Source organism: Diabrotica virgifera, chromosome 1 (assembly GCF_917563875.1).
Source record: "Diabrotica virgifera virgifera chromosome 1, PGI_DIABVI_V3a".
Taxonomy (NCBI): domain Eukaryota; kingdom Metazoa; phylum Arthropoda; class Insecta; order Coleoptera; family Chrysomelidae; genus Diabrotica; species Diabrotica virgifera.
The window spans coordinates 293,615,155-293,627,354 of record NC_065443.1 but is presented as its reverse complement, the minus strand read 5'-3'; the positions used below and the strand labels follow the sequence as shown (position 1 = coordinate 293,627,354).

The 12,200-nt window shown below is 34.6% G+C and overlaps 1 protein-coding gene across 1 annotated transcript; it reads right to left on the bottom strand.

Moving 5' to 3' along the window:
- Positions 1-802: 802 nt before the first annotated feature.
- On the bottom strand, positions 803-10,804 carry LOC126885346 (2-(3-amino-3-carboxypropyl)histidine synthase subunit 1). Its single transcript, XM_050651906.1, has 2 exons — positions 9,828-10,804; positions 803-1,192 (listed from the first exon to the last, which is right to left on the bottom strand). The coding sequence occupies exons 1-2, from the start codon at positions 10,687-10,689 to the stop codon at positions 843-845; spliced, it is 1,212 nt and encodes a 403-aa protein (XP_050507863.1). The 5' UTR covers positions 10,690-10,804; the 3' UTR covers positions 803-842.
- Between the last annotated feature and the right edge of the window lie 1,396 nt (positions 10,805-12,200).

Genomic DNA, 12,200 nt, shown 5'->3' with positions numbered 1-12,200 from the left:
TGATTTTATCAAAACGAATTTGTAATTGAACATTAGCGAGATTAAATTAAAACTGTTTTAGAAAAGCAATCTACAATTTTAGGATTCATATGCGTAATAACTATAGTATATCAAATAAACTTAAATGCATATGGATCCTAAAATTGTAGATTGTCTTCCTAAAACAGTTTTAATTTAATCTCTTTAATGTTTGATTATAAATTCTTTTTCATAAAATTGGCATTACCACACAAACAACTCTCATAAGGACTGCATTGCCTATGTTCCCTATACTTAGGGTTACCATACATCCGGATTTGAAAGACATGTCTGGATATGAGAAATGTTAGGATTTTTTCTTTCTTAAGAAAGAATATTTAAAGAAACGTATTAAACAAATTACTCGATGATCTCAAAGATGCAAATTTTATTACGGTTACAATTTATAGTTCAAACAGAAACGAAATCAAACTGACTTCGGTATGTGTTCGTTATTTTAAGCAAAATGAAGGTGTCAACGTGAAACTTTTATTTTTTGATGAACTTCGGGGGGAAACATCTGATCTTTTAGTAGAACATGTTTTAAAATGTATTAAAAAGTACTCTATTGATTCAAAAGTAGTTTGCTTTTGTGCTGATAATACTAATACTAACTTTGGGGGTGTCATAAGGCAAGGGTAAGGATATGTTTTTCCTTGGACTACCCCTGTCCAGATTTGGCCTTAATAAATTGTGGTAACCCTACCTATACTGTAAAGTCAAGGTGGGACGGACTATAGAACCTTTCATGTAACCCCTTGTGTATAATAGAATAAAACAAGCCTTTTAATAAATAGTTTATTTTTTTAACTAAATTTAATATTTTATAAACATTTTCCACAGCATTTGTTCAATCCATCAGCATCCGGCTTATGGTTGGGAGTCCATGGTCCTAAACTGGCACTGGCATAGAAGTCCATTGGATAACTAGCTTCTTCTTTATGCCATTTGGCATCACCTATAACAATGGCTGCTTCGTAGGGTGTAATTACAGGTTTGTCAAAAAATTTTCCCCAGTCAATTGACAACCTAGGACATGCTATCTGCACAAAGGCATCAATGTTCTTAAATAATTTTATTTTGCTAGGAAATATTTCAGAAAGAAGAATCACCACAGTCTTCTTATTTGTTTCTTCTAATCTCTTTCTCAAATGTTCAACAACAGTAGGATTACCTGAAATAGGAAAAATATTTTTGAATAAAATGAGTTTTTTTGGTAATCATGAAAACAAAAATTACTTTCAAAGGTATCCCGAATGAAGTACGTGCCTCCTAGTGGAGGGATACGGGCAACAATACATTGGCTTATAGGGCAGTCCTTACAGTAGGGATCCTGGCCTATACAGAAAAATCCAGGCGGGTGTGGGGTAATACTGCACTTTGGTTGCATTGGAGGTGTATTGGCTAAACGTACAGGGCAGGGTATGGTGCTGATAGAAAAGGCATTCAGGCATCAAATATCCAAAAATCTTTTCAGGCCATAATAATGAAAAGACCTTCTCCAAACGCAATAAAAACTTATACTGAAATGATGGCATCTCCTGAGGTAAAATGTTCCGGAAGTAAAATGAGCCTCCATTCGGATCTCCGGGTGAGGACTATCTCAGGGGTTACACCATTGCAGGTTAGAAAAATCAGGATAGGGTCTTGGAATCTTGGTAGTCTTACAGGTAAGAGTCTGGAGTTAGTGGATGCGCTCAAACGAAGAAGAGTTCAAATTGCTTGTATTCAGGAAACTAGGTGGAAAGGACAAAGGGCGAAAGAACTAGGTGATGGATATAAATTGTGGTATGTAGGGAGTAGTAACACCAGAAATGGAGTTGGTATAATTGCTGATAGTGAAACTGAGTAGGAGAGGAAGACTAAAGAAGACTTGGGGGAGACGATAAGGCAGGACATTTTGGTAAAGGGGATTAACATTGATATGACCCAAGATAGAATTGTGTGGAGAAATGCAATTAGGGAAGCCGACCCCGCATAGGGATAAGGCAAAGAGAATGATGATGATGATGAAAACAAAAATTACTTTCAAAGGTTAAATATGAGTAGTAGAAACTAGATAGATGTTGAATTTCAAAAGTTTGGAAAAGAGAAATTATTGTAATAAATTTATATTTAACACAAAGAAATCTTTTTGCTAAAAACCTGGTGTTCCGGAAACGCGTATTTAAAATCTAAATTTAATATTAGCACGCCATACATTGAACTTGTCGATTCGTTGTTCCATTTTTATTGGCCTGACGGGCGAGAAATTGTCCTCGTCTCGTCAACTCGCTAAAAAATATATCGCCAGTACCCTGACTCAATTAGAGTTGTACACATATGTGTGGTTAAAAATTTGTAGACCATACGTAAAAATTGTATTTTGTTGTTTTGAATAAGTGTTTTTAATCATTTATTGTTCTTAACTCCTTTATTTTATACAGGAGTAAATACAAAATTTCACCTAACTGTTCAGTTTGTAGTAGACTATATTGGAGTCTACTTATTGTATTTGTGAATTTATTACCGCCAAATTCAGCGAAGAACTAACAGATTTGTGGTGTTTGGGCTAAGTTTGAGCCGTGGCCGTTCGAGACCAGCAGATTACTTCGACCAGCAGAAGTTCCTTGACTTGAAACCAGCCACCGGGAAGTGCAATAATTGGACTATGGTAGCTATACAGAACTTTTTGAGTAAACATTTTCAAATAAATTTACGTTCATAGACATTTTGAATTTTGACTCCATATTCAGTACACGTTTAGATTGGTTCTTTTTTTTAAATTTAATTATTGTTTTATTTTGTAACCTTTTTTATCTAGGATAATTAAACCTTTACTTTCTCAACTCGCTTTATTAATTTAATCTTAGTTAAAGGATTAGATATAACATTTTTACCACCTCTTTATGGGGTGTGATTTTTGAACCAAAGCGTTGGTAACTAACATACAGTCCACAGAGGTCATTGGGACCTTATTTAGTCATTAACAAATTGGGAATTTAACCCCCAGTTTGTCCATGGTCCTTCGAGCCGGATCTAAACGGTAGAGTTTGAGAAATAGTACAGGTTTTATATCCAATTTTCAATTTATACTTATTTTATATTTTGGTTGATAAAAATGGATGAAGCAACGGCTCGTTCAAAGAAAAAGACGGGTAAATCGAATATTACTCGCGTAGAAACTTGGATTCGTGATCATTTAGATCAAATAAATAGTAAATTTGCAATAGCCGTGAAACTAGATATGCTAAAAGAAGCATTTCATAATTTTAATGACGGTTATAACTACTTAGAAGGCACATTGTCCGATGGAGGCAAATTAGAAACGCGAGAAGAGACCGACGCGCTTTATTTGGAATGTTTTGACATTTTAAGCACGAAACTAGATTTATTGTCTAAAGATAGTTTAGATTTAGAGTCAGTTAGCACAAGCTCAACAGAAAATGTATCGCCAGTAGCCGTTAGACTTCCGGAGTTTTCAATCCAACCGTATTCAGGTAAAATAACGGAATGGGACTCGTTTTTTCAAATATTCGATATAACAATTTTAAAAAATTATTCATTATCAGATATTCAAAAACTGATGTATTTAAAATCATATGTTAGAGGTGAGCCGGCTAAATTAATATCAAATTTTCCGGTTGTTGCAAAAAATTTAAAGTTAGCTTTGGATACTCTAGTAGAGAGGTATGGAAATAAATATAATTTGACTAAAACATTATTTTCGGAACTACTTGATTTTAAACCGGTACCACAAAATGCAAATCACATACAACTTAGAGATTTATATGTTCATGTGTCTAATAAACTTAAAGCTTTGGATAATTTAAATCTAACTGATAAGGATAAATTAGATTGGATACTTATATTGTTAGTAGAACAAAAACTTGATAGCGCTACGCTAAGGTCTTTGGAGTTTTCACGGGATCAAAAGGTAGAAGTCACCTTTGAGAAATTTTTAAATAAAATTCAGGAAAGAGCAACACATCTCGAAAATTTAGTACCGGTTAAGCATTCTGATGCATTTACATCGAATAAAAATAAGTCTGCAGCTCCCACTTATAATAGAATGAATAATAGAGTTTTATCTGCCACAGACAGTGGAAAAATATCGTGTAACTTCTGTTCATTACAGAATCATTTAATTTGCGACTGTAGAAAATTCAAAAAATTGTCGGTCTCTGATAGATTTAAATTTGTTAAAACAAATAAACTTTGTATTAATTGCCTTGAAGGCCAACATTACGTCACAGCCTGTCCCAGTAAAAAATCTTGCGTAGTATGTCAAAAAAATCATTCGACATTATTACATTTTTCAAAGAGATCGTTGTCGCCTTGTTCCGAATTGCAAACAACGGAAATATTAAATTCTTCTCCGAGCCTCGCAAACGATAAAAATGTTAGTAATGGTAATAACGCGAGTATCGAATTTACGACTTTGACAATGTCTAATAAAAATTCGGTTGTCCTGTTGGGAACTATAAATGTTTTCTTATATTCAAAATATGGTCGTAAAATTTCGGTCAAAGCGTTAATTGATCCGGGTAGTCAATTATCTTTTATAACCGAAGAGCTTGCAAATAAATTAAAATATCCTACGCAGGAAAAGAATATGTCGATTTATGGTTTAGGAATTAGTTTAACGAGGTCACAAAAGACGGTCAATATCGTAATAAATTCGTCGGTAAATTCAGAAAAAATGAGAATGTCTTGTGGTATTTTGAGCAAAATAACAAATCCATTACCGCAATTTGAAATTGATAGTAAAAAACTTTGCATTCCCTCTGATTTTGTTTTGGCAGATTCTCAATATTACGTGACGTCGGATATACATTTGTTGATTGGAGCAGATTATTGCTATAAATTATTGGTAGATGGTATGCACCACATGGGAGAAAACATGCCAACCCTTCAAAATTCAAGAATGGGATGGATTATAGCCGGTACAATACCAACTTCGTTTATAAAAAACCCTTCGAGTAAGAATTCACATGCACATCACGCATGTTTTGGAACTAAACAACTTGAATCTATTCACACAAGTGAAGATGCATCACCATGCGTTTCATTGTGTATCTCTTCGGGAAATTCTGAGACTCTCGAGCACATTGTACAAAAATTTTGGTGCACTGAGGACGTTCCGAGAGAGAAGCCAAGTTTGAACTCCGATGAATTAATAGCGGAGAAAATATTTGTAGATAGCACAGTTGTACTTCCAGATGGAAGATATCAAGTAGATATGCCTTTTCGTACTCCTAACTCTTTTGGAAAGTTAGGAGATTCGCTGGCTATGGCTAAGAACCGCTTCTTTAATCTAGAAAAGAAGTTAGGTAAAAATAAATCTCATTTCGACGAGTATAAATCGGTTATTAACGAATATTTGCAACTAGATCACGCCAAAGTGATTCCCTTGAAAAAATATAATAAAAATTTTAATAAATATTTTTTGCCTCATTTCGCAGTCATTCGCGAAGACAGTATTTCGACTAAAGTTAGAATTGTTTTCGATGCTAGTGGGAAAACCTCTACCGGTCTCTCACTAAACGATATAATGCTAAAGGGGTATCAGGTACAACCTAACTTGTACGATATCTTATTACGATTTCGCACTTTTAAATTTGTTTTAATAGGAGATATTGAAAAAATGTTTAGGCAAATAAAAGTTAATCCAAATCAAACATTTTTGCTAAATATTTTATGGAGAAATAACGTTAGTGAACAACTATCGTGTATAGAGATGCAAAGATTAACATTCGGCACGAATTGCGCGCCCTTTTTGGCTACTAGGGTACTAAAAGATATCGCAAATAAAAATCAAGCGAATTATCCTTTTGTTTCGCACATTTTAACAGAACAAACGTATATGGATGACATCTTGGCGGGTTGTGATTCTGTTAGTGAATTGAATAAACTAAATAATGACTTAAGTACGGTGCTTAATGGATCTGGATTTACATTGCACAAAATTGTTTCAAACTTTACTGAGTTGTTACAAAAGGATCAGAATGTTTCAAACAGTTTCGAATTACAGAACATAGATCTGTCAAAGGAACACTCTAATAAGGTGCTTGGTTTAAGATATAATCCAGCTACTGATGTTTTGAGCTTTGTAGTACCGGAAATTGCGGAAAGTAAACCGATCACTAAGAGAAAGATTTTATCGTTGGTTGCTCAATGTTTTGATCCATTAGGTTTGTTGACACCATTTATCGTTAGAGGAAAAATTTTAATTCAAAAGCTTTGGTTAGGATTCGGAAATCACAGAACCGCATTTGTTAAGGATTTGGGAAGAGTTTTGCTTGGACTTTATTCAGTTAAAAACAATAAGTATTCCTCGTTACGTTTTAACAAATTCAGACACTTGTAAAATAGAATTGCATGTGTTTTGTGACGCAAGTGAAGCGGCATATGCAGCAGTTGTATATATGAGAACGATTTACAGTAATGAATCAATCTCTTCGGTATTAATTACGTCAAAATCACGAGTCGCACCTTTGTTAAAAATGACGATTCCCAGATTAGAGTTGTGTGCAATAAGTTTGGGTACGCAGTTGGCTAGTTCTCTTATAGATATTTTTAAGGATCGTATTAGGATTGACGAATGTCATATATGGTCGGATTCAGAGATAGCTTTATATTGGGTTAATTCAAGTTCGTCAAGGTGGAATGTTTTTGTGGCAAATCGGGTAGCAGCTATACAGTCAATAGGGAAAAGTTTTCTTTGGCATCATGTTAAATCTAATTGGAACCCAGCAGACTTGCCTAGTAGGGGTGTAGTAGTGAAAGAGCTGTTGGTCCCTTCGCATATGTGGTGGCGTGGTCCTCCATTTTTATCGTCATTAGAGATAAATTATGAACAATTCAGAATGAATTTTGATTTGGAGAATATTTCCGAAGAAAAGAAGGTCGTATTGTCTAATATTCAAGTAGAAAATAGCTTTTGGTTATTAGCTTCGGAAAGATATTCATCGCTTAAAAAGACTCAACGTATTTTTGCATACGTTTTACGATTTGTAAAAAACTGTAGGTTGTCGAAAACTGATCCAAATCGATTAACAGAGGTTTTAACTCCCAGAGAACTAGATAGTGCAACAAATCTCATAGTACGGGAGCTTCAACAACAATATTTTAGTAAAGAAATTTCTGACCTTAAAGTAAATAAAGTTTGTTCAAATAAAAATTTAGCTGCATTGACGCCCATGTACACTCTAGAGGACGGCTTCTTACGTGTGGGTGGACGATTGGAAAATGCTGACCTTCCATATGATCAGAAACATCCTATTTTGTTGCCAGCTCATAATCGTATTGTTTCGCTTATGTTGAAAGAAATGCATGTAAAATTAGGACATGCAGGTGCGCAAACCACTCTGTCAAACTTTCGCCTAAAATTCTGGCCTCTTAATGGTTTAAGAGAGGTTAAAACAGTGATACACCGCTGTATGATTTGTTTTCGTTTTAAGTGTCAACCAATGACCCAAATTATGGCAGACATTCCCAAAGATAGGGTAACTGTCTCTAGACCTTTTCGAAAGGTAAGCATTGACTATGGTGGATACTTTTTAATAAAAAGCTCTAACCTTAGAAAAGCACCAATTACAAAAGCTTATATAGCTATTTTTGTTTGTTTAGTCACTCACGCAGTCCACTTGGAATTGGTTTCAAGTCTGACTACTCAGGATTTTCTATTAGCCCTGAAACGTTTTATTTCCCGTAGGGGAAACCCTACCGTTATTTATAGTGATAATGCAACTAACTTCTTTGGAGCACGTAATCAGCTTAAGGAATTGCACGAATTTTTGATAAGTAAAGAACAAAATAGTAGTATAAAAAATTATTGTCTAGAGAATTTAATAGAATTTAAATTTTTGCCTCCAAATGCTCCACATTGGGGAGGTTTACATGAGAGTGGAATTAAAAGCGCTAAGTTTCACATTTATCGATTACTTGGTAAAAATGTTGTTACCTTTGAAGTGTTCTATACAATGGTCGTGCAAATTGAAGCCATTCTAAACTCACGACCCCTTACACAATTATCGAATGACCCAAACGACATGGCATGTCTCACTCCGGGACATTTTTTGATTGGCACAAGTTTAACTGCATACCCGGAGTTGGATGTTACCTTGGTCAACGAAAATAGATTGGATGTGTACCAAAAGATTTCGCAAGCACAACAATTGTTCTGGAACAGATGGGTTACTGATTATTTAAATCAGCTACAGCATAGACCAAAGTGGAGAACATGCACTAAAAATCTTGAGGTCAATGAATTGGTTCTTGTTAAAAATGAGGAAAATCCTCCATTACTTTGGCCTCTGGGCCGTATTGTTGAAACATATATGGGACGAGACCAAAAGGTTAGGTCCGTCAAGGTAAAAACTCGGACGGGAGAATATGTGAGACCAATCACCAAGATTTGTCGATTACCTTCTTCCGATTTGTAGTTCTACAGAATTTTGTACATATTTATATTTTATATATATTTTTTATCGTTTTAGTATAGTTTCGTTTTGTAGGTTTAACGTAATTCAATACATAATATAGTAAGGTATTTTATTTAGTATATTTTGTAAGCCTTGAATCAAGTCTACACTTAACTGGACAGGGCCGGACTCGGAATAATTTTGGCGGCTTCTGGTGAGGCATATATGTTGAGTTGAATATTGTTTTCTCTGGACAAGCCAGCGGGGGGAGAATGTTCCGGAAACGCGTATTTAAAATCTAAATTTAATATTAGCACGCCATACATTGAACTTGTCGATTCGTTGTTCCATTTTTATTGGCCTGACGGGCGAGAAATTGTCCTCGTCTCGTCAACTCGCTAAAAAATATATCGCCAGTACCCTGACTCAATTAGAGTTGTACACATATGTGTGGTTAAAAATTTGTAGACCATACGTAAAAATTGTATTTTGTTGTTTTGAATAAGTGTTTTTAATCATTTATTGTTCTTAACTCCTTTATTTTATACAGGAGTAAATACAAAATTTCACCTAACTGTTCAGTTTGTAGTAGACTATATTGGAGTCTACTTATTGTATTTGTGAATTTATTACCGCCAAATTCAGCGAAGAACTAACAGATTTGTGGTGTTTGGGCTAAGTTTGAGCCGTGGCCGTTCGAGACCAGCAGATTACTTCGACCAGCAGAAGTTCCTTGACTTGAAACCAGCCACCGGGAAGTGCAATAATTGGACTATGGTAGCTATACAGAACTTTTTGAGTAAACATTTTCAAATAAATTTACGTTCATAGACATTTTGAATTTTGACTCCATATTCAGTACACGTTTAGATTGGTTCTTTTTTTTAAATTTAATTATTGTTTTATTTTGTAACCTTTTTTATCTAGGATAATTAAACCTTTACTTTCTCAACTCGCTTTATTAATTTAATCTTAGTTAAAGGATTAGATATAACATTTTTACCACCTCTTTATGGGGTGTGATTTTTGAACCAAAGCGTTGGTAAATAACATACAGTCCACAGAGGTCATTGGGACCTTATTTAGTCAATAACAAATTGGGAATTTAACTCCCAGTTTGTCCACCTGGGATATATGTAATAACAATATATGGGTTGTGATCAATCTTTAGACATGAAGATGCTGTTGTTTTATTGACTTCTAAAAGGCATTTAATGGTGTTAAGCACTCTATATTGGTTGAAGTTTTATGAGACATTGGCTTGGATAGCAGATACGTTCTCATAATGACAATCAGATCATAATCAGAAACAAACAACATCAATTTTAGTAGACAGTTTAGAAGCACAGGCTCTTAATATTAAAAGAGTTGTAGTTGTAGGTCAATGTGTTAAGATTTACCTACCTTGTCTGCCCAAAGTTCCCATGATAACACCAAAAGTGCCTGCTTTAGTTGCTTCCTGTATACTACTTTGCCTAATTTTTTCCATATCACTGTGGCTATAATATTCTCTAGTAAATTCTTTGGAATATGGATCATATTTGTAAGCTTGAACCCTTGGATTGGCAATCATGGCTGCTTCCAGATGAAACCTTCCATCACCTATGTATATAAGAACTTCGGCACATTTCAAGACCGGAGCTGTACATCCGAGAATTTCTCCTGGAGATAAAGGTTTGAACTGTGGAATTGAGACATCATATTCCATTTCTTTGAGTCTTGTAGCTGCTGCTTGAATGGTAGTTACAAACTGTATAGTACTTACTAAGCCTATTTTAGTAGTCTTCTTAAAGTTTAATTTAACTGTTTCGATAAAATGCAAGGGGTCTATTTTTATATCTACGAACACATATAAGACTTTTATACCACACGTTTGGTTAGCAGGAACTAAACAACTATGGCCATAATGAACTAGTAATTCAACTCCTAAAGCTTTAGCAGTAAGGTCATCTATGCAGCAAGCTCCATATGTTACATCTCCCATTATGATAGAATCAGCTCCAGAAAACTCCTTTATTATATCTGCTATGGTGGTGGAAAACAACAAAAGACCTTCTGGCATTTGTAAAGCAACCGTCTTGGCTTTTAATTCCTGAATTCGCCATATCGTTTTGGGAATTTCAAAGTTATAGTTTTTAGGCAAACCTTCAATAGCAGATTGAAGTTTAGGATTGTTCAACAAGGATTGTGGAATTTTCGTAACTTTCGTAGCCTTAAATACTTTCCTTTCTGGTTTGGCTTTTACCACAACGGCAGTTTCTGACATTCTTAATTAATATCACCAAAAATATAATTACTGAGACTCATATAAAATCTAAAACAATATTTTCAAAACACAGCACTCATCTCATACACTTTTAGGTTAGATTTAAAGGTCTACGTGAGTAGTTCATTTGTCCCATGTCTCCCCATAACAATTTTTAAAGATTGTTTTGATATATTATGTGACGTCATTAGATAAAAAAAGTAATATTTTCTAAACATTCTATTTTTTTAATGAAACGTCGTAAATAAAAAATTAATATGTCTGTGTTAAATTTTATTTCTAAAAAAAATTATAGCTTAAGTTTCGTATTTTGATTTTTAATTTATAGGCTATTTTCCGCAGTTTTTAGTGCTTCCAAATAATTTTCTAATTAGGTGTAGCCATTTTCTGCAAAATGGAAGATTATATTTTACGAGTCTGTTTTCTCTAAGTATAATAATTTTATTCAAAAAGAAGTAAAAAAGTTAGGTTCTTCCAGTAGCGCACCTAGAAATCTTTTCTGGGGGGTTGGCTTGGGCACCGAAATTTTTTGTATTGTTTTTGAAAAACAAGGTAGGGGTCAGTTTAGGGTTAGTATTGTTTAGAGTCCCGACTACAAAGAATGAAAAAACTAAAAGTGCGGATTTTATCATGAAATTTGGTATTGTGGGGTTGGAATAATATTTGGAACAACTTGTTCAAATAACTTTTTTCGATATCTCTAACGCGAAGCAAAATATCAAACCTTGTTTGTGGATTCGCGTTTAAAAAAATAATTTCAGTCGAGTATCTCAAGGCCCCGTCTCACCATCAAATAATTGACAGTTAATTTGATCAAACTTGACAGTTAGTGACACAAAGTGACAGTTAGTATGTATAGTTTGTGTCACTAGTCAAGTTTGACTGTCAAGTTTGATCAAATTAACTGTCAATTATTTGATGGTGAGACGGGGCCTTTAACCTGCAACCTGTATATAAGGCAAAACTTCAAATCTGTATTTATTTTGATAGCCAAAATATACGGCTGTCTTCATCTTAAATGCGACACACTGATAAAAAATAATGGTCAAAAACAAAAATAGGGCCTTAAATTACATTTTTTGGATAGATATATTATAGTTATAGCCTACCCTATTGTAAAAATCACGAGCCGCCACTGGAGTAGGGCATGACTAAATCACAGTATAAAGAGGGATTCCCTCTTTATACTGTGACTAAATCAAGACAATTTTGAAACAAATGCGAACAGACAAGAATAGAAAACTTATAACCACACACATAGGCGTAACCAGGGGGGTTGTGGCGGTTATAACCCCCCTACTAGGCTGTGCTTTGAGCTGTTTACGCTTAACACCATACCCCCCAGAGACCTTTCAGTAGTTGTAACCCCCTCCCCCTAAGGATCATCCTGGTTACGCCGTTGACCACACAGCGGGCATAAAATAACACCCTATCGGAGAACATCAAAATTAAAAGAGTGTTACAGCAAGGTTGCATTCCCTCTCCATTGCTATTTAACTTTTTTAAATTTT